The 19,065-nt window shown below is 39.7% G+C and overlaps 1 protein-coding gene across 3 annotated transcripts in view; it reads left to right on the top strand.

Annotated features, from left to right (window-relative positions):
• Positions 1–9,384, top strand: part of ATIC (5-aminoimidazole-4-carboxamide ribonucleotide formyltransferase/IMP cyclohydrolase) — a 30,881-nt gene extending 21,497 nt beyond the window's left edge. For all 3 annotated transcript variants that reach the window (XM_060016157.1, XM_060016159.1, XM_060016158.1), the window contains 4 exons: positions 5,310–5,402; positions 6,574–6,756; positions 8,672–8,827; positions 9,153–9,384. In XM_060016157.1, coding sequence (XP_059872140.1) covers positions 5,310–5,402; positions 6,574–6,756; positions 8,672–8,827; positions 9,153–9,272 — 552 coding nt within the window. In that variant the 3' untranslated portion in view covers positions 9,273–9,384. The remainder of the gene's footprint in view (positions 1–5,309; positions 5,403–6,573; positions 6,757–8,671; positions 8,828–9,152) is intronic.
• Positions 9,385–19,065: the final 9,681 nt, after the last annotated feature.

Here is a 19,065-nt window from a genome sequence, read left to right as displayed (position 1 = left end):
ACAGCATGTGGGATCCTCCCAGACCGGGGCAGGAACCCGTGTCCCCTGCATCGGCAGGCAGACTCTCAACCACTGTGCCACCAGGGAAGCCCAGTAGATCTGTTTTTAATATTTATATGCTTATGCATTTATTAAGGCCCATATTTAAAACTGGTCGATATGCAAAGAGCTAGCTCATCTCTGAGTTGTCAAGTAAGTTTGAGAACTCAAAAGATGAACAGAAGGCCATATTAGAAACTTCTGTGCATATGTATATATGTAGTTATCTGCCTTCAATTCTACATATATGGGATCATGTCTTTTATAAATCTGTTCTGTAACTTGCCTTTTTTTCTATGCACTGAGCTACAAATGTGTTTATATATCAAGAAAGATCGATCCACATCTTCATCTGAAAGGCCATGTGGCAATCCACGTACTATGATGGATATTTAAGTTGTTTCCATTTTCAGTGATGTGATGGGTGTTTTCACATAGTCACGATTTTGCTATTGTCCTGTTGTCATCTTTTAGAAGGACATATTCCTAGGATAAAAATGGTTTTCTTTTTGTATTTACATGTATTATATCAATTAATATGCACAGCTCCCTCTGGGTGGGGTGTGACTACTGTCAACTCTATTGTAAAGGTTACAAAATTCTGACAGAGAGGACAGTTAAGACATTTGCCCAAGGTTATGCTATAAGGAAGTGGATGAGCTAGTAGTACTTGTTTTTCTGAAATCCCTTAATTGGGCCTTCAGTTTTAAAGGATATTTTTGCTGGGTCTAATGTTGGCTGTACTTTCCTTTCAGTACTTCAGATGTGTAACTGACTTCTTTGTTTTCTGGTCTTACCTGCTGGTGTGGCTGGTGTTTTTGATTGCATGCTGGGCATTGGATATTGATGAAATAAAAATTCATATTTTAAGGCAAGGCAAGAAAAATTTAAACATGAAACTTTTTCTTTGGCCTCCTCCTTCCCCTCTAGCGTGCACTGTGCATCTGCATTATGTGTTAACCAGGCTTCCCCAGTGGCAGAAATACCTGCTCGACCATAAAGCTCAATTTTTCTTCTTCTGGTGCCAGCCACATAACTCCTTAGAAGATAACATTCCTTTCTCAATCCTGTGAGGGGTCACGATGAGCCACCACTCTGCCTTGTGTATGCAGACATCTTTGGTGAACTTTATGTACAGTGCCAATATATCAGTTCCCTTAAAGATAGTGATTGGTACAGAGCACACTGGTCAGACAACGTGGGGAGATTCTGGGCTGCACCTAGTGGAAGTTCTTAGCTTAAATACTTATGACCTTATTAATATTACTAGCTATTTTATTTCTATTCTGCCTATTTTACAAGATTATTGTTTCTTCCAAATATGTGACTGAGCGTTTGATAAAAATAACGATGACTAGGGGAGTTGAAATGATTGACCAAATACATCTTTCTATAAGATCAGTGATTATAATAGTGTAACTATAGATATGGGAAGAAGCAACAAGAGGGAACCATTTCCTGGACCATAATAGACTAGTAAATCAGGTGGTCCAGAGGCTTTCGGTTACTGCCAAGAGGGCCTAGTCCTGTAATGGCCCATCGAGTCCAGTAATGGCCCATCGAGTGGCTTATCAGCGAAATCCTTGCCTGAACTGAATGAGCATTCCTAGCACCATGGGACAAATTAGTCACAAAATGCCTCCCAAACTTTGGTTGAAATTAAGACCAAAAGGGAGGGGATCGTAAAATAAAGAATGTCGCCCACCATCCAGTTTTGCAAGAATCAAGTCTTTAGCCACTGCAGTCACTGAAAGGCATTCAGGGTGAGGTGCTTACTGTGCTCTGGGAAAACTGACAAAACCGGCCCTCAGATAGTTATATATTTTCAGGAGATTTTGTGAACCCAGTTTCTTGTATCTTCCCGTACTTAGGAAAGCACTTACAACCATTAATTAGGATGTCTGTTCCTCGAGAATAGCAGTAACCTTCTGCCGAGAAGTGTGGTTGATTGCACGTGCCCCTTCATCGAAATCACGTATATACTGGCCACCCCCCTTACCTATTTGGAACAGTTCTCAGATCTTTCTGAGAGACTGTCTCCTGGGTTCCTCAGGTTGCCTCAAATAAAATTTTCCATATCTTTTGTAGGTTGACTATTGGATCAGTTTTTTGGTCTGCAATATGAAAGAACCATATAGATATTTTGAGGGTCTGGATGGTGTTTTTTTCCCTTCATAGAGTTGACTTAATGCGGGGCTTAGCTCATTTACCTCTTAGTTACTGCCTTGCAACTTGGAAAATGCCTTGAGGGGAAAAGCATCATCACATTCATTTCTTCCAGCTTCCTTTATCTCTGGGGTCTTTGCCTCTTGCCTCTCAGTACTTGATATTTTATGAGCTCTGTATTCAGGTTTTCTATTTGTTCTTAGAAAAGGATTAGTCTCTTAAGAAGTCATTTTGTAACAAGTGGACGAGTTGGCTATTGTTTCCCGGTCTGAATCCTGCGACTTTAAGTAGAATGCTGAAAATAGGCTTTAAAATCTTTATCAGGATAGTTCTGTTAATAAACATATAGTGATTAAGACATGATCTTTGTTGGTTTACTGGTTATTCTTTCATTTTTATCTTTGAAACTTAATGGTGCCCTGAAGTGAAGGAACATGTAGGAATCATATACAGAAAGATCTTTCAGTCCTTTGGAATCCACTCCTTTGGTCAAGGCCCTGAGGTACTGGGGTAGCAATGTTTTTAAGCAGCTCACAGTAAAATGAGACTTTTTTTTTTTTTTAAACTTTATTAATCTGGCTGGTTAATGTATTTTTTAAAATACCAAAAGGGTATTGAGCTAGATTCCATGGTACCCATGCTGACAACTGTGTCTACCTATTGAGACTCTTACTTTTGTAAGTTTTCCTTGTAGTTTTATAGGTATTGGACTGATTAATTTAGTAGCACTTGATAGGTTTTGTGCCTCTGGCTGTGCTAGCTTGGATATTTTTACAAGGGTTTGATTTTAAATCTTTTATCTACATTCTTTTGTATTTGTTCCTATGTATTTTTAATGGAAATTTGGAAACCTAACGAAGAATGAGAATGATGGTATTATCCTCCTTTATATTCCTCTCCCTTCTTTTAAAACAGGGTTTTATTAATATTCCAGCCTCAAAATCATCAGATTATACTATCAGGTCTAGACTGGTTTCAGTCCTGAGGAAGCCGGAGAAGTGTAATGAGTGTGTGTTAAATATTAACAAACATGCTTGAATTTTTCTGTCTTCTCCCATTTTTCTTGAATAATGCTTCAATTTGTTTTAACTATATGTGCCATGTTTATTACACTGGATTCTCTCACTCCCACCCCTTGACATGTCTCATAGTCCTTGATCCTAACTCGGGATACTAGGGTTATATTTGAAGGTAGGCAGCTAAGAAGGCTGGCTTTTGTTTTTAATCTTTCTTAGAACCAAAGGAATAAAATGTATAGTTGGCAAAGAGCAAATACAGATAGAAAAGGATATACTATCAATGCATCAGTAGTACCTTAGTATAATAAATTCTTAAAAAATTCTAACAGTGGTTTTTAAGCTTTTAATTTTGAGTTTAAAAAGTAAAAATTATAGATACACATGCAGTTTTAAGAGTTCCCATGTATCTTTTACTCCATTTCCCCTAATGGACAGTGTCTTGCAAAACTGTTAATACAGCATCACAACCTTGATAATTGACATTGATGCAGTCAAGACACAGAACATGCCCCTCACTGCAAGGAGGCTTCTGTTGCCTTTTATAGCCACACTCACTTCTCTCCTGCCTCTGCCTCCTCTGTAACCTCGGGCAACTACTAATCTGTTCCCCTTTCTGTAACTTTCATTCATTGTACATTCATGAACAGGTTTTTGTATGAACATAGTTTTCATTTCTCTGTTCTAAAGACACAGGAGTGTATTTGCTGGCTGGCATCATAGTTGCATATTTAGTTTAAGAAACTGCCAAACTGTTTTCCAAAGAGGCTGCATCATTTTATATGTTACACCAGCAACATACGCACGATCCCAGTTTCTCTGCATCCTTACCAGGTTTCGGTGTTGTCGCTTTCTTATTAGATAGGTGTGTAGCAATACCTCATAATTTTAATTTGCCTTCCCTAATGCCTAGTGATGGACATTTTTTCATGTGTTTATTTGCCATCTGTATATCCTTTTTCTTCAAATGTCTCTTCATGTCTTTTGCCCATTTTCTAATTATATTTTTATTCTTGTAGCTGAATTTTGAGAGGTCTTTATATATTGTGAATACTAGTTCTTTGTTGGATATGTGGTTTGCAAAATATTTTCTCATGGTCTGTAACTTGTCTTTTTATCCTCTTAATATAGGATCTTTTCTAAGAGCAGAAGCTTTAGTTTTGATGAAGTCTGACTTAACAGTTTTTCAGTTAGATAATTTATCAATTAGCTGTGCTTATATTTTTTGTCCGCTTAGCATACCAACATAGATCATTATTATTCTTTTCAATTTGTATTTGCTCTTTATATTAAAGATAGTGACATTTTTAGTTATAGTAGTTGTTTCATTCTGTTTGAACCGGTAGTACATAATACATTTTTGAATACTTTCTATGTAGAATATTCTAGGCAAACCAAAAAATGATCCTAATTTGGTTTTTCCTGAGCAGTCTTGGCTGTATGTGCATCACAGTTATTTGTAGAGTCTGTGAAAATTACTCTCAGTGTTTTTTTGTTTTGTTTCGTTTTGCGGTACGCGGGCCTCTCACTGTTGTGGCCTCTCCCATCGCGGAGCACAGGCTCCGGATGCGCAGGCTCAGCGGCCATGGCTCACAGTCCCAGCCGCTCTGCGGCATGTGGGTTCTCCCCGGACGGGGGCACAAACCCGTGTCCCCCGCATCGGCAGGCAGACTCTCAACCACTGCGCCACCAGGGAATGTGTTTTTTTTAACATAAATTTTATCACATCCCCAGTTATTCGGTGCTACTGTGATAGAGAAAATACTGTTTGTCAGTTTTGGAGTGGTTATAGTATTTCATATCTAGTGTGATACGTAAAGAGGCTTAAGCCAAAGTTTTTTGCAAAATGGCATCAGTCTGAGTTTGTGACGCATTAGGCGTCGCACAGAGTTCCATGACAAATACGTTAAATATGATTCTTTCAGTAAAACATGATAGTGTCTCCTATGAACAGTTAATTTCACTCCCTCATTTGAGGGATAGAACTATATATTATAGGTCTGTTATAAGGGACACATAAGATGCTAAAAGTTAAATGAAGGTTTAAAAAAAAAAAAAAGCCCCATTTACCATTCTGTGTTTTTTTAGTTGCCGGAATCTGCGCTCAGAGACCTCACTGTGGCCACCATTGCTGTCAAGTATACTCAGTCTAACTCCGTGTGCTATGCCAGGGATGGGCAGGTAACCAAGCTGTCAGACTCACCTTGGGAGGACTGTTGTTTTGCAAGATGATGTTCAAAAATCCATCCGTCTTGGGAACTAGACTGCTTGAAAAGGAAAATTTGCCAAGTTTTTCTCTTCTCGGTTTGTCAGTATTTACTCAGTAATGAATACAAAGTATCTTTGGAACTAAGTGTTAAAATTGTTCTTATTGCTTCTTGCCTGGAACGAGTTGGCACGTTTTGGGTTAGGGGACAATGGTTGCTAGGGAACTAGTTTTTTTGCTCCCCTCGTCCCTATCGGTAGCATTTCCATTGAAGAGGGAGTAGAACATACTGCCACCCACTAGCCCATCGTTTTGCAGCATAAAGGGTATTTTTATTTATACTTTTAATGTTATTTTACCAAGAATCTGTAGACTAAGAGTTAACATGAAAAATCTGGTTTACTGAGGCATAATTTATATACAGTAAAATTCACCCTTTTTAAGTGTAGAGTTTGACCAGTTTGCACAGTTTATGTAGTTGTTTGACCGTGACCACTACCACAGTCAAAATATTGAACATCTTTTACTATCTGATGTTAAGCTAGGTATTTAACTTTTCCTAGTTAAAAGCCATAGGATGCAGGACTGAGCTGGCTCATCACTGGGCCTCTCCTAGCTCTAGGATAAACCTGGTTTTGCTGTGGCTTCAGCACTGTTTCTTCTCATAGTGTCTTGAGCTCCTCTCTAGCCCTTTGTTAAATTATTTGGCCCATAAGTAGGAGGGGAGGATGGATGTTAATTGGCATGTGACCTGGAAGACCCTTTCAAATTCGGAATTTAGGTGATTGCCTACTGTTGCAAGATTGCTAATCTGTAATACCAAAAACCTGGGAGACTGTGGCTACTTGTCTGATAAGTTCCAGCAAGACCACGCTTCACTACTGATGTCCAGGAGCTCTAGAAACTTCCAGATATTAATTAATAGCCATACCTCAAATTTCACTGAAGAGGTAAAACATATAAATAATAGTTAAAACATGTTACACTTAACCTTTTTAATGACTTTAAAATTATTGGTATTTCTCTTATTTCAGCCTGATTTTCTTTTCCCCCCACAAAATTGATGGATTTGGGGGAATATGCACAAAAGATCCATTGAGAAGCGTGTTGTTATTCATTTTAACGTCTGTGTTCTTCATTCTTCAGGTTATTGGCATTGGAGCTGGACAGCAGTCTCGGATACACTGCACACGCCTTGCCGGGGATAAGGCAAACTATTGGTGGCTTAGACATCACCCACAAGTGCTTTCCATGAAGTTTAAAACTGGAGTGAAGAGAGCAGAAATCTCCAACGCCATCGATCAGTATGTTACTGGAACCATCGGAGAGGTAAGGGCTGTCGTTGAGTGTGGGTGGAGTGTATTAGTATGTTTACCCTTTCTGTGTAGCAGACTATCTTCATCACTACAAAGATAAAAGATATTTTTCTTGAAGTTCTGTATTATCTAAATTTGCTAATCTAAACTTCTTCTGTCTCGTTTACCTTTCTTTGGCGTTCTTTATCCCTTTCTGACGCTACAGATAGTATGTCTTTTTAGATTATAACCACTGGTTTAGTTTTGTATGTTTGTACCTCCCCTGTTGATTGTAAGCTTTTTATTTTCCTATAAATTTATTCATTTTTGGCTGCATTGGGTCTTCATTGCTGCGCGTGGGCTTTTTCTAGTTGTGACAGGCAGGGGCTGCTCTTCATTGAGGTGTGCAGGCTTCTCATTGCAGTGGCTTCTCTTGTTGCAGTGTGTGGGCTCTAGGTGCACAGGCTTCAGTAGTTGTAGCACGCAGGCTCACTAGTTGTTGGTGCATGGGCTTAGTTGCTCCGTGGCATGTGGGATCTTCCTGGACCAGGGCTCGAACCCGTGTCCCCTGCATTGGCAGGCGGATTTGTAACCACTGCGCCACCAGGGAAGTCCCTATAAGCTTTTTTTTTTTTTAAAGATTTATTTGTTTGTTTGTTTATTTATTTGGCTGTGTCGGGTCTTAGTTGCAGCATGCAGGCTTCTCTCTAGCTGTGGCGCGTGGACTCTCTAGGTGTGGTGTGCGGGCTCTAGAGTGCGCAGGCTCAGTACTTGTGGCATGCGAGCTTAGTTGCCCCGTGGCATGTGGGTTCTTAGTTCCCTGACCAGGGATCGAAGCCGCGTCCCCTGCATTGGAAGGCGGATTCTTAACTACTGGACCACGAGGGAAGTCCCTGATTATAAGTTTTGATGACAGGGGCTGTTTTTCACCCATCTTGGGTGTCTGTCACAGTGCCAGTCATGATGCTTACTATGTGATAGGTGTGTACTTAACATTGCACACAAATTACTTGATAGCAGGTAACAAATGTCCCTCTACATTTTCTACAAGCTCCATTAACAACTCAGTGTACTTGTGTTATATTTCATGTTCTTTAATGTTTTCTACTTTGAAGCAGGTATATGGGAGCATTAAAATTGCAAGTATTAGGTAGCCTGCTAAAAGAATAGGATTTAGCCCAGTTTCTGGAAATAGAAATGCTTAACAGGTACTGGATGCAAAACACAAAGAGAAGCTTGGTAATCAAAAACTCAGTGGTCTTCTGAGGGGGCGAGTCAACTCCACTGGGCTGTCCATTCAGGGATAGGAATCCATGACATGATCAACAGGTGTCGTTGCAGAGTGTGCTTTGTAACCAGGAAACGCTTCAAATAGCTTTTTTTAAAAATTACTTTAATATTTCCTTTTTCTGCTTGATTATTACACAACAAATTGTGCTGTAAGTCCTGGAAGAGAACTTATATATGTGAATAAGAATAAAAGTATGTTGTTTAAGCCTTTTGGTTTAAACCCTAAATAGAAGTACTTTTTAAAAATGAACACTGTTGCGTCATGTTCTGGTTGGTCTATTAGACTGACTCTGTACTTAAGACTAATTATTGTAGAAATGTACTTCTAGAAATTATCTGTTTCCTTGCTTGCTTTGATACAGGGATATAAAGCAGTAGATTTAACTTAGAGATTAAAGAACAAAATATATTTGGAATAAACTGGCTTGTAAATGGTTCAGTCTTTATTTGGTACACTTAAGATTAATTTTCTTCCTTAATGAAATGTTATACAACATCCAAAAAAAGGTTCTAGAAATATGGACTTGGATATAAATGAGTCATTATTTATAATTAAGTCCTAGGAAAAATGCCCAAGTGTTTTTCTGGCATTCTGATTTGTATCAGATAGTACTGAAGATGGTGTAAAACCTGTCTTTCCCCTCTGCCCCCACTCATAGGGTGAAGATTTGATCAAGTGGAAGGCACTGTTTGAGCAGGTCCCCGAGTTATTAACCGAGGCAGAGAAGAGGGAATGGGTTGACAAACTTAGTGAAGTTTCCATCAGCTCTGATGCCTTCTTTCCTTTCCGGGACAATGTAGACAGAGCTAAAAGGGTAAGTATGGAATTGGTGTGTGGATGGATTTGGTCATTATGCAGCAACCATTTCAGAGATGCTGCTTCTGATTTTTCAGTTCTGTGAGTTAGATTATATATCCAGGCTATGATGATGTGATATATCAGTAACATCTAGAGTATTAGTTTGACTTCTCCTTTTGTTGTATGGACAACCCAAATCCCGTTATTTTGCCTCTTGACCGAATAAGTCTGCAGCATGAATCGTCGTTAGCTTGCACTTGTTATTGGGTGTGAGGGGTTGGTTCTGGACGTGTTTTGGCATGAGGCTGTGTTTTGAGAGTCTGTCTCTGTCTCCCCCTCAGAGTGGCGTGGCCTACATCGCTGCCCCTTCCGGTTCCACTGCTGACAAAGTTGTGATCGAGGCTTGCGATGAGCTGGGAATAATCCTCGCTCACACGAATCTCCGGCTCTTCCATCACTGACTTCTTCACGCATTATTTTATACCCTGCCTATGTGTAGGTGAAAAATCACATATGGAATTTTGAAAATAACCTTTTTTAAAAAATAAAGTGTTAAATTTTAATAATCTTGGAGCCATAGTGTCTGGTAGTTGTATTTAATTTGTCTTAGTTATAGGCTCTTTAGTTTGACAAACATTACACATGGTTATTTGTAAGAAATACAGGAGCATCCCTGCCTCCTGGGGCTCAGCTCATCCCAAAATGTTACCTGTGTGAATATCTGTAAATCATTAGGTAAACCAAAGAAACTGAGCAGCCGCCATAGCAGGTGGCACAGGCATCTTAAAGTCCCACTAGTTTACTCATGGGGGATTCTGCTCGTGAGTTACCTCTAATCATAGTTCTAAAGAGTGTGGTTGACTACCTTCTAAACAAACAGCAGATTGTAACCCGTGGGCTAGAAACTTAGGGGGGATTAAAGCTTCTATTGGCCCGACATTAGGATACTGCCAGTACTTCCTTTTTCCTGTGTTAAGTGAAATGTTTCCCATAATTTAAACCAGTCCTTGATGTCCCCTCTGGAGCTACCTAAAAAATGTATTCAATGTTTGGTGCTCAGAAATGGACCTGGTATTCTCCCAGGTTTACTACCAGAAGTAGGGCACAGTGGATGGCAGTGCCTTCCTACATCAGGACATAATTGTGCGTTTATGTGCCCTGCCCATGTGGTCCTGATTGTTCACATATTACACCGAAGGCCAACTGAAACCTTTTGTCATCTTTCACCTTAAAAGTTGAGTCCTGCCCTCTTCCCATGTCCTTAACCCACTTTCCCTAAATTAAAAGATTTCTGACGGGTTTTTTTAAGGTTATCCTTCTAGTCATTAATATATTGACTAATCTTCCGGCCCTTGTATAGTTAGTACCCTCCCACACTGAAGACAAGGCTGACTTGTGTGACCAACAAAATACTTTAGGAAAGATGTGTGACTGCTGAGGCTAGGCTGTAAAAGGCATTACAACTTCAGCCTTAGTTTCTTGGAGTTAGCTAGTGCCATGCTGTAGGTACCTTTAAGCAGCCCTGCTGAAGGAGAAACTGTCTTGCCAACACTACCCGCCCACCATGTGCGTGACCTGCCTTGGAAGTGGAGCTCCAGTCTCAAGGCGACATCTTGCTGCCACCTCTTGAGAGACCTGAGCCAGAACTGCTCAAAGGAGCTTCTCATGAATTCCTGGTACACAGAAACAGATTATGTATTGCTTTAAGCCATGAAGTTTTGGGGTGCTTTGTTAGGTAGCAATAAACAGCTGATACATATTTTGGCTTATAACTTGTTAAGTGTGCATTCTATCTCCCCTTGACCAAAGGTTAACACTGAGGGTATAATCATTGGAAGAATTGTTTCTCCATTTAACACTGTATGGTTTGAATACGTTTACATAAATATTTTAAAGAATGGCACTACAAACTATCTCAATTAGATATAAATACTTATGTCCAGATTTATCAAAATAATTCATTCTCTAATCACTGTTTTACATGTGCAGAAAAGAGGACCGTGTGAGAGCTGAAATTCCACCCACCATTACTGCCCAGATATGCAGGCACAATATTAATTTTTAAAGACTCAAAATGCTTTTTTCTAAAAATATTTTTAAATTTTATTTATTTTATTTATTTATTTTTGGCTGCATTGGGTCCTAGTTGCTGCATGCGGGCTTTCTCTAGTTGCGGTGAGCGGGGGCTACTCTTTCTTGCGGTGTACGGGCTTCTCATTGCAGTGACTTGTCTTGTGGAGTATGAGCTCTACGTGCGTGGACTTCAGTAGTTGTGGCTCGTGGGCTCAGTAGTTGTGACTCGCAGGCTCTAGAGCGCAGGCTCAGTGGTTGTGGTGCATGGGATCAGTAGTTGTGGCTCGCAGGCTCTAGAGCACAGGCTCAGTGGTTGTGGTGCATGGGCTCGGTAGTTGTGACTCACAGGCTCTAGAGCGTGGGCTCAGTAGTTGTGGTGCATGGGCTCAGTAGTTATGACTCGCAGGCTCTAGAGCGCAGGCACAATAGTTGTGGTGTATGGGCTCAGTAGTTGTGGCTCACGGGCTCTAGAACACAGGCTCAGTAGTTGTGGTGCACGGGCTTAGTTGCCCCACAGCATGTGGGATCCTCCTAGACCAGGGCTCGAACCCGTGTCCCCTGCATTGGCAGGTGGATCCTTAACCACTGTGTCACCAGGGAATTCCCTCAAAATGCTCTTTAGAGTATTTCCTTTTAATACTTCCTGAGGTAATTTTTAAATTTTGGACCTCAGACATAAAGAATTGGAATAATCATAGTCCATAGTTCATGACAGACTGGTCTATGTGTATATTTTTAGTAATGTAATAGTAATGTGACCTCATTCTCCCAAAACAGAAGCTAGAATCTGAGCAGTAACTTATTCTAAACATTTGGTGCCCTCAACTTCCCTACCCCATCCCATCTCAGGGTCTCCTCCAGGAAAATCTCATCCTGTATCCCATCTTCATCTTTGCATCTTTATGCATCTAAAAACTAGAGACCTTCACTTACGTATCCAAAGACTGTGAAGATTTTTCTCATATGTTTTCCTTTAGGCAATTGTAGTTTTCACTCTTACAGTTAGGTCTTTTATCTATTCCAGTGTTAAAGTGATGCATGGGTCAAGTTTCATTTCTTTCCATACATTTATCCAGTTGTTCTAACATCGTTTGTTGAGACAACTCTTCCTGTTGGATTGCCTTGTTGCCTCAACCATATTTGTGTGTCATTTCTGGACTCTCTTCTGTTCTACCGTTATGTTTGTCCTAATACCAACACCACACTGTCTTGATTATTGTAGCTTAAGAGTAAATTTTGAAATTGGGTAGTGTGAGTCCTTCATAATAGTCTTTTTAAAGATTTCTTGGCTATTCCAGCTCCTTGGCATTTCTATGTAAATTTTAGAATCAACTAGTCCATTTTTGCAAAAAAGCCTCCTGAGATTTTAATTGGAATTGCATTGAATCTGTAGATCAGTTTGTGGAGAATTGATGTTGATCCCCTTTGAAGGTTGAGCCCCTCTGGTTTCCACCAGTTTTTGGTTGCCTTCAGGGGCTTTAAATAGATTTTTTAATATTTTCGTCAAGTGTTCCTAATTATCTGCAGGAGGAGTAGTCCAATATAATCTACTCTGCCATTAAGAAAATAAAAAAACACCAATAAATATCATAGGATGTTTTCTAATAATTGCTTTAGCTTCTTAAATAATTTTTTCATTTCTAAGTCAGTTCTAGCAAGGTATATTTTTCCCCCTAGGAATTTGACCATTTTTTCTAAGTTTTCAAAATTGTTAGTATGTAGTTACAAGTAGTTTTCTCATTTCTTAAAAGGTCTTTATTATGGATATTTTGGGATAAACACAAGAAAAGTAAAATTCTATGTATCTATCATCCAACTATAATAGCTTATGACTACTTTAGTTTTATCTGTTTCTCCACTTCTCATGCCTCAACACAGATTATTTTGAAGCAAAGTCTATAGATATTTCATCTGTAAATATTTCAATCAGTTAATCTAAAAGTAACTTAAAAAAATTTTTTAATGAATATTCTTACACTTTAAAATGCATGACTATGTCTATCAACTGAAAGGGCCAAGAAGTGTGACACCCCAGTGGCAATGAGCGTACCTAATGCTAAGATCTTGGTTTCTAATACCATTATCTAATAAAAGGATCCAGGACTCCTTGGAGAAATGGGTTACTCTAGACTGAGCAGAAAACCCGTAACAAAACATCTGGATCCGTAAAGAGTGATTTGAATTGGGGGAGCATCTGGGGCCCAGGAAGAAAAGCATGAGCCCTCACTCATTTGTAAATAGTCCACCAAGGGCACCCTGAACCCATCCTGTTGCCTCCAGAGGCACCTTCTTTCTGAAGCCCAGTCCCTCGTCCCTTCCTGAGAGCACAAGTCCCTGCAGGTCTTCAAGCTCCCAGTGCCTTCCATTCTTGGACACTCTTAAAGCTCACTTTTGCTAAACACTGTGACAGGCACAGATTTATTTTAAAAAATAAATTGTAATAAACCATGCCTATGGAAAGTGCTTAAAGCATCTACAGCTTGAAGAATCTTTTTTTTTTGGTCCATGCCACGCAGCTTGCCAGATATTAGTTCCCCGAGCAGGGACTGAACCCAGCTCTCGATAGTGAAAGCACCGAATCCTAACCACTGGACAACCAGGGAATTCCCACGAATAATTTTTAAATAAACATATATCACCACCCACCGGGTAAAGAAAAAGGATTTTGCCAGCAGCTCCCCTGCCATGTCCCCCCATACCTGTTCTTGATTATGGCCCCCTCTTTCCTTCTAGGAAACCACGTTTGGGCTGTTCATGATCATCTCTCCCTTGTTTTGCCACTCACCAGTTTGTTGATCTTGGGCACATGCCTTAACCTCTTGGAATTTGTTTTCTCATCTATAAGATGGAGATGCATTTGCTCCCAAGGAGGCTGAATAGCTCCTGGTTAAAAGCACACAACCCAGGGCCAGTTTGTCAGGTTCAAGTTCCAGGTCTGCTACTAACAAACTGTGTGATGGTAGGTGATTCACTTAGCCTTTCCTCACTTTCTACTTATAAACCGATGTTGCAGTACCTACCTCTTCACTTTGCTCTGAGGAGTAAATGAAACAAAATATTTAACACCACCTCAGACATGATAAATACTGCTCATAAAAAAAAAAATGCTACTTATTATTTTCATAATGCTTTTGTGTATATGGGGCATGGAAGGTAGTGGAAGATGATACTAATGTGTGGAAGTTGGATTTTGCCTTAGTTTTTGAATAGGTAGCCAGAAAGTTTGAGTTCCTTCAATCTTTTTTTTTTTTTTTTTTTGTGGGCTGTGCCGGGTCTTAGTTGAGGCTGCATGTGGGATCTGGTTCCCTGATGAGAGATCAAACCCAGGCCCCCAGGCCCCCTGCATTGAGAGCTCGCGGTCTTACCCACTGGACCACCAGGGAAGTCTCTCTTCAATCTTTCATCTACTCTGTTTTCCCAAACCGCTTCTTACTGCTACCGAATTGGTCGACTAGACCCGTCCCAGGGTCCTAGCCCAGGCCGGGACCCCTTGTCTCGGCCAGGGAGGTTCTTTTTCCTATTTTTTCCATTTTTGCCAATAGCAAAACCGATGTTGCGACTGGAACAGCACAAACTTTATTTAATGGTCAAAGAATGGAAAAGCAGGAACCTAGTTCACAAATCAACTTCCTAACCCAGTTAGAGCAGAGACACCAAATATATAGGAGGGTCAGGGTAAAAGGGAGGGAATTGGAAAGAGGGGAAGGAATATCCACAGTTATCTGAGAATAGGGGTGTGGTTTGGACCTGCAGACTGATGCAACACTCCTTTTCAGTCTTTGTATGGGCTTTTACAGTTGCTGTCACGCGCTGGTGGGTGTGTCACTTAGCATGCTAATGTATTACAAGGAGCATAGAATGAGGCTCAAAGTGTACTGGAAATCAGATCTTCCACCATCTTGGGTCTAGTTGATTCTAACCAGTTCTTGTTTTTTTCTCTGCAGTTTCCTCCTGAAACTTAGATAAGAGTAACTGGTTTCCATTCGAGGGAGGGGCAGGGGTGTGATGCTGGGGCAACAGCCTTGGTAACATTACCAGGAAGCAAAAGGATATTGAGGTCTTTTGTAACTAAAGTGCCATTTTTTTCAGTTGAAATAAAATACACATATAAAAGGCAAGTCAGTGATTTTTTAGTATATTCACAAAGTTGTAGAGCCGTCACCACTGTTTAGTTCCAGAACATTTCCATCACCCCAAAAAGAAGCCACATTCTGATTAGCAGTTATTCTCTATTCTTCTCTCCCTCTGGTAACCATTAATCTACTTTCTGTCTCTATTAGTTTGCCTATTCTGGACATTGTGTATAAATGGAACCATACATTATGTGACCTTTTGTACCTGACTTCTTTCACTTAGTGTGTTTTCAAGGTTCATGGTGTAGCATGTATGAATACTTGATTCCTTTTTATGATCAAATAATATTCCATTGTATGAACAGACCACATGTTGTTTATTCATTCATCAGCTGATGGACATTTGGGTTGTTTCCACTTTTTGGCTGTTAACGAAAAATGGTGCTGTGAACATTTGTGTACAAGTTTTTATGTGAGCATATGTTTCCAGTTCTCTTGGGTATATACCTAGGAGTGGAATTGTTGGGTCATATGGTAACTCAATGGTTAACTTTTTGTGGAACCACCAAACTGTTTTCCACAGCAGCTGCACTATTTTACTTTTCCACCAGCGGTGTATGAAAGGGTTCCAGTTTCTCCACCAAAGTGGCATGTTCAGTGCTTGACTCGGCATCTTACAACTAATGCTGAATTTTACGGATCAGCAGGTTTCACTGTACGGTCCTGACCGGCAACCTCCTGGCAGAGGCAAGGTTTCCTTCTGGAATGAAATGGTGGTTTCTGAGGTACCGTGATGCAAAGAGCTCCCTGGGAGCATCCTGGGCCTGCAGTGTATTTTCCTTAAGGGCAGTCTGCTGGGGGATGGGCTGCCTGCAGGATGGGTGATCCAGCCCTAGCCAGCACTGGGTGCTGACAATCACCCCATGCTGGCCACCTCCAAGCAAAGCTAATAACTTCAAGCCTTTGGAGGCTCCACACAGGAGCCATTAATAGGATAAATCTGGCTCCTCAGATCGTTAGAACTTTTACGTCTCTAAAGAGGAATTTAAGGAAATGTAAAACATGCTTTAATATCTCATACCTTCATACCTAACTCTGCTGAGGAATGTTAAGAAAGGAATTTCCCGTTTGGGGCTTTCAGCTGAAGCATCATTTCTCTTGCTCTTTTATTACTTACAGTATTTTCTTCTCTTCCGTTGTAATTTATATAGATTTTTGTTTGCAATTCAAATTGAATCTCTTATTTTAACGAGACTATGAAATGGGATGATGTGGCAATGATAAATAACTTGCATCTCAAATATGACTGCCATATATACTCTAAAACTTTCTTAGTCTGAAAAATCCAGGGCAGGGCAAGGTGCTGCCCTGCTTTGTGCTGCATCTGCCTTTGTGGTGATCTTTAAATGTCCCCAAACGTGAGAAGTCCCAAGAGTGATCTTCTTTTTAATGGTTGAAATGTATCTCCTGAAAATGGGATTTTTTAATTGGAGCCTGCCACTTTCCCTGTCGCAGTAATGGGAACTTACTGAATAGGAAGCAATTTCAGCACTTAAATGTGCTGATGTGTGTTTCTTAATCACTTTAATGAGTTTCATACAACTAGAAATGGAATAGAATTTTCAATGGAAATATAATTAAATGGAAAAGTCATTTCCTATACTTGTAATTTCCACCTGAGCATTTCTTTATTCACCTCCGCAGAACGTGTGCCTTACAGGCTTATAGTGAGAGTATACTGACTAACTTGCATAATTCAGAACGTGTGCCTTACAGGCTTATAGTGATAGTATACTGACTAACTTGCATAATTCACTCTGGTCATTAGAGCTGAAAACAACAAAAATACTCAACAATAAATTTTATTACAAATCACGTCCAGCAAGACAAGGTATAGCTTCAAAATTATGATTTTTCTTTTTAAACTCATATATTTACTACTTTTATCTGACTTTGCTTGAATTGCCAGTTTCTTGCCTGAATCCAGATTGGTCTTTTAATTATGCCTTTTCAGTCTGGCCTGCTTAAGACAATTCTCAGGAACAACAGTAACATGAGTCAGTAAAAACTGTAAAAGATCTTTGGAAATCCTTGTGTTTGAATGATTTTGCTGAGAAATAGTAAAAAAGAAAGTTTTACCGTTTTGCCTTGTGATGCCAAAACATAAAAGACCATTGAAATTTAATTTGTTCTGATTATCTACATGTAGTTACTGACTCACTATTGAAAGAGTTTCATTTGTAAATTTAATATATTGCTTTTGAGAATCTAGCAGACATTCTGGAAAAAGTGGTGCTTTTTAAAGTCTTAAATGTGGAACTTGCAGATTTTACATTTCAGTGTGCAAGTTTTTGATGGGCTCACTGTCCATTTAATTAATATAGTCCAACTGGATTTACTTAAACTCACGTTGGGGAAAATCGTTTTAGGTTTGTCTCTAGATAAGTGGTTTGAAGCAAAGTCAGTCTCAACCCAAAGGTGTTCTTTCATTATGTTTTTAAATGTAAAGACCTTTCAATAGGATGGAGCTGAGGTGCAGACTTTCACAAGTTCAGTACCTGGGCTTCCTCTTCACATTAAAGATGGAGGCAGGAGCCCGCTTTCTCTTTGGTGTGTGTCTGCAGTGGGGCTTCCCCTTACACCGTGTGTGAATTTGTATTGGGTCATATTCTCTCTCCATGAACAATGATGACCCATGTATGTGGAACAGTCATTTAATATTCTTCCTGTGATCCTATTTTCCACATGTACAGAGCAGCTCTCTTGGTAACTACTGGCTTGACAAAGCTGAAAGTTTAGTGATGTTAACAGAAGTCCGGGCTGTGAGTCTGTGTCCCGCTAAGGAAAACTCCTCTGAGCTGGAGTCCCGTCAAATTAGACTGTGGAACCTCTCCCGGGGTGGGATAGGGACGGTGGGAGGGAGACGCAAGAGCAAGGGGATATGGGGATATATGTATATGTATGGCTGATTCACTTTGTTATACAGCAGAAACTAATACACCATTGTAAAGCAATTATACTCCAATAAAAATGTTAAAAAAAAAACACCTCTCCCTAATGAGATGCTAAATGGCAAGGAATTTTATAAACTAAATCCATTCCAACATGAGTTTTGTTTTTTGTTTTTTTTTAAAAAAACCAATGAACCCTGAGGAAATCTCTTTCTGTATTTAGTCTTAATATTTATTGCCAGGTATTTATTTATATTCTGTTACAGTGGGGTATAAAAAAGTGTTTTCCATGCCTTGTATATTATGAATGACTAATCTTTTACTAATTAATAATTGACTGTTTCCAGTGCTGCTATTCTACTATTTTGGATATGCCAGATTTAATCTCAAAGTTTTAGATTTGTTGGTTCCCCGAAGTTAAATTGAAAAATAAAAGGGCCTTTGTAGACCGGGACTGCACACAGTTTGTTCATCTGGGGCACTCCAGGGTCAGCTGGCATTTAAACAAGTTGGATTGACGTTATACCGCAGCGTTTCCTTAAGACAGAACCCCTCTATGCCATGCGATTTAAGTAGTTTTTTGGTGGTTTTTTGTTTTGTTTTGTTTTGTTTGGCTTTACTGTGCAGCATGCAGGATCTTAGTTCCCCGACCAGGGATCAAACCTGCTCTCCGTGAAGTGGAAGCGAGGAGTCCTAACCACTGGACCGCCAGGGGATTCCCGATTTAAGTAGTTTTAACATCTCAGTCATCTTTTTATTTTCCTTGCAGGTAATCGCTTCGAATAGATGTTTATTTAATGAAGGACGGAAAGGAAGTGGGAGGGAGGAAAGAATTATAATGGTTAGAAAAGAACAATGAAAAGGTTGTTTCGATTATACTTCTGAAGAGCTAGCTAGCAAGTTAAGTATCTGAATCCACCTAAATCTGGTAAAGCGGAAAATATAAAGTTATCTCCATTACTGAAGAGATAAAATGACAAGACTGAATCTGGGTTTGGGGAGTGACAGACTTAGAAAAGCTTGTACATAAGTCACCAAAATTTAGAGAGCTGTGCCCATCATGGTTTTTCAAATGTTTGCTGAATAGCAAAGAAAAAACATTCAGGAAGATTCTTATTTCCCCCCAAATTTCTGTATGTAAAAAAGAAGCCATGATG

Source organism: Delphinus delphis, chromosome 7 (assembly GCF_949987515.2).
Source record: "Delphinus delphis chromosome 7, mDelDel1.2, whole genome shotgun sequence".
Classification (NCBI taxonomy): Eukaryota; Metazoa; Chordata; class Mammalia; order Artiodactyla; family Delphinidae; genus Delphinus; species Delphinus delphis.
This window is presented reverse-complemented; position numbering and strand designations above follow the sequence as displayed.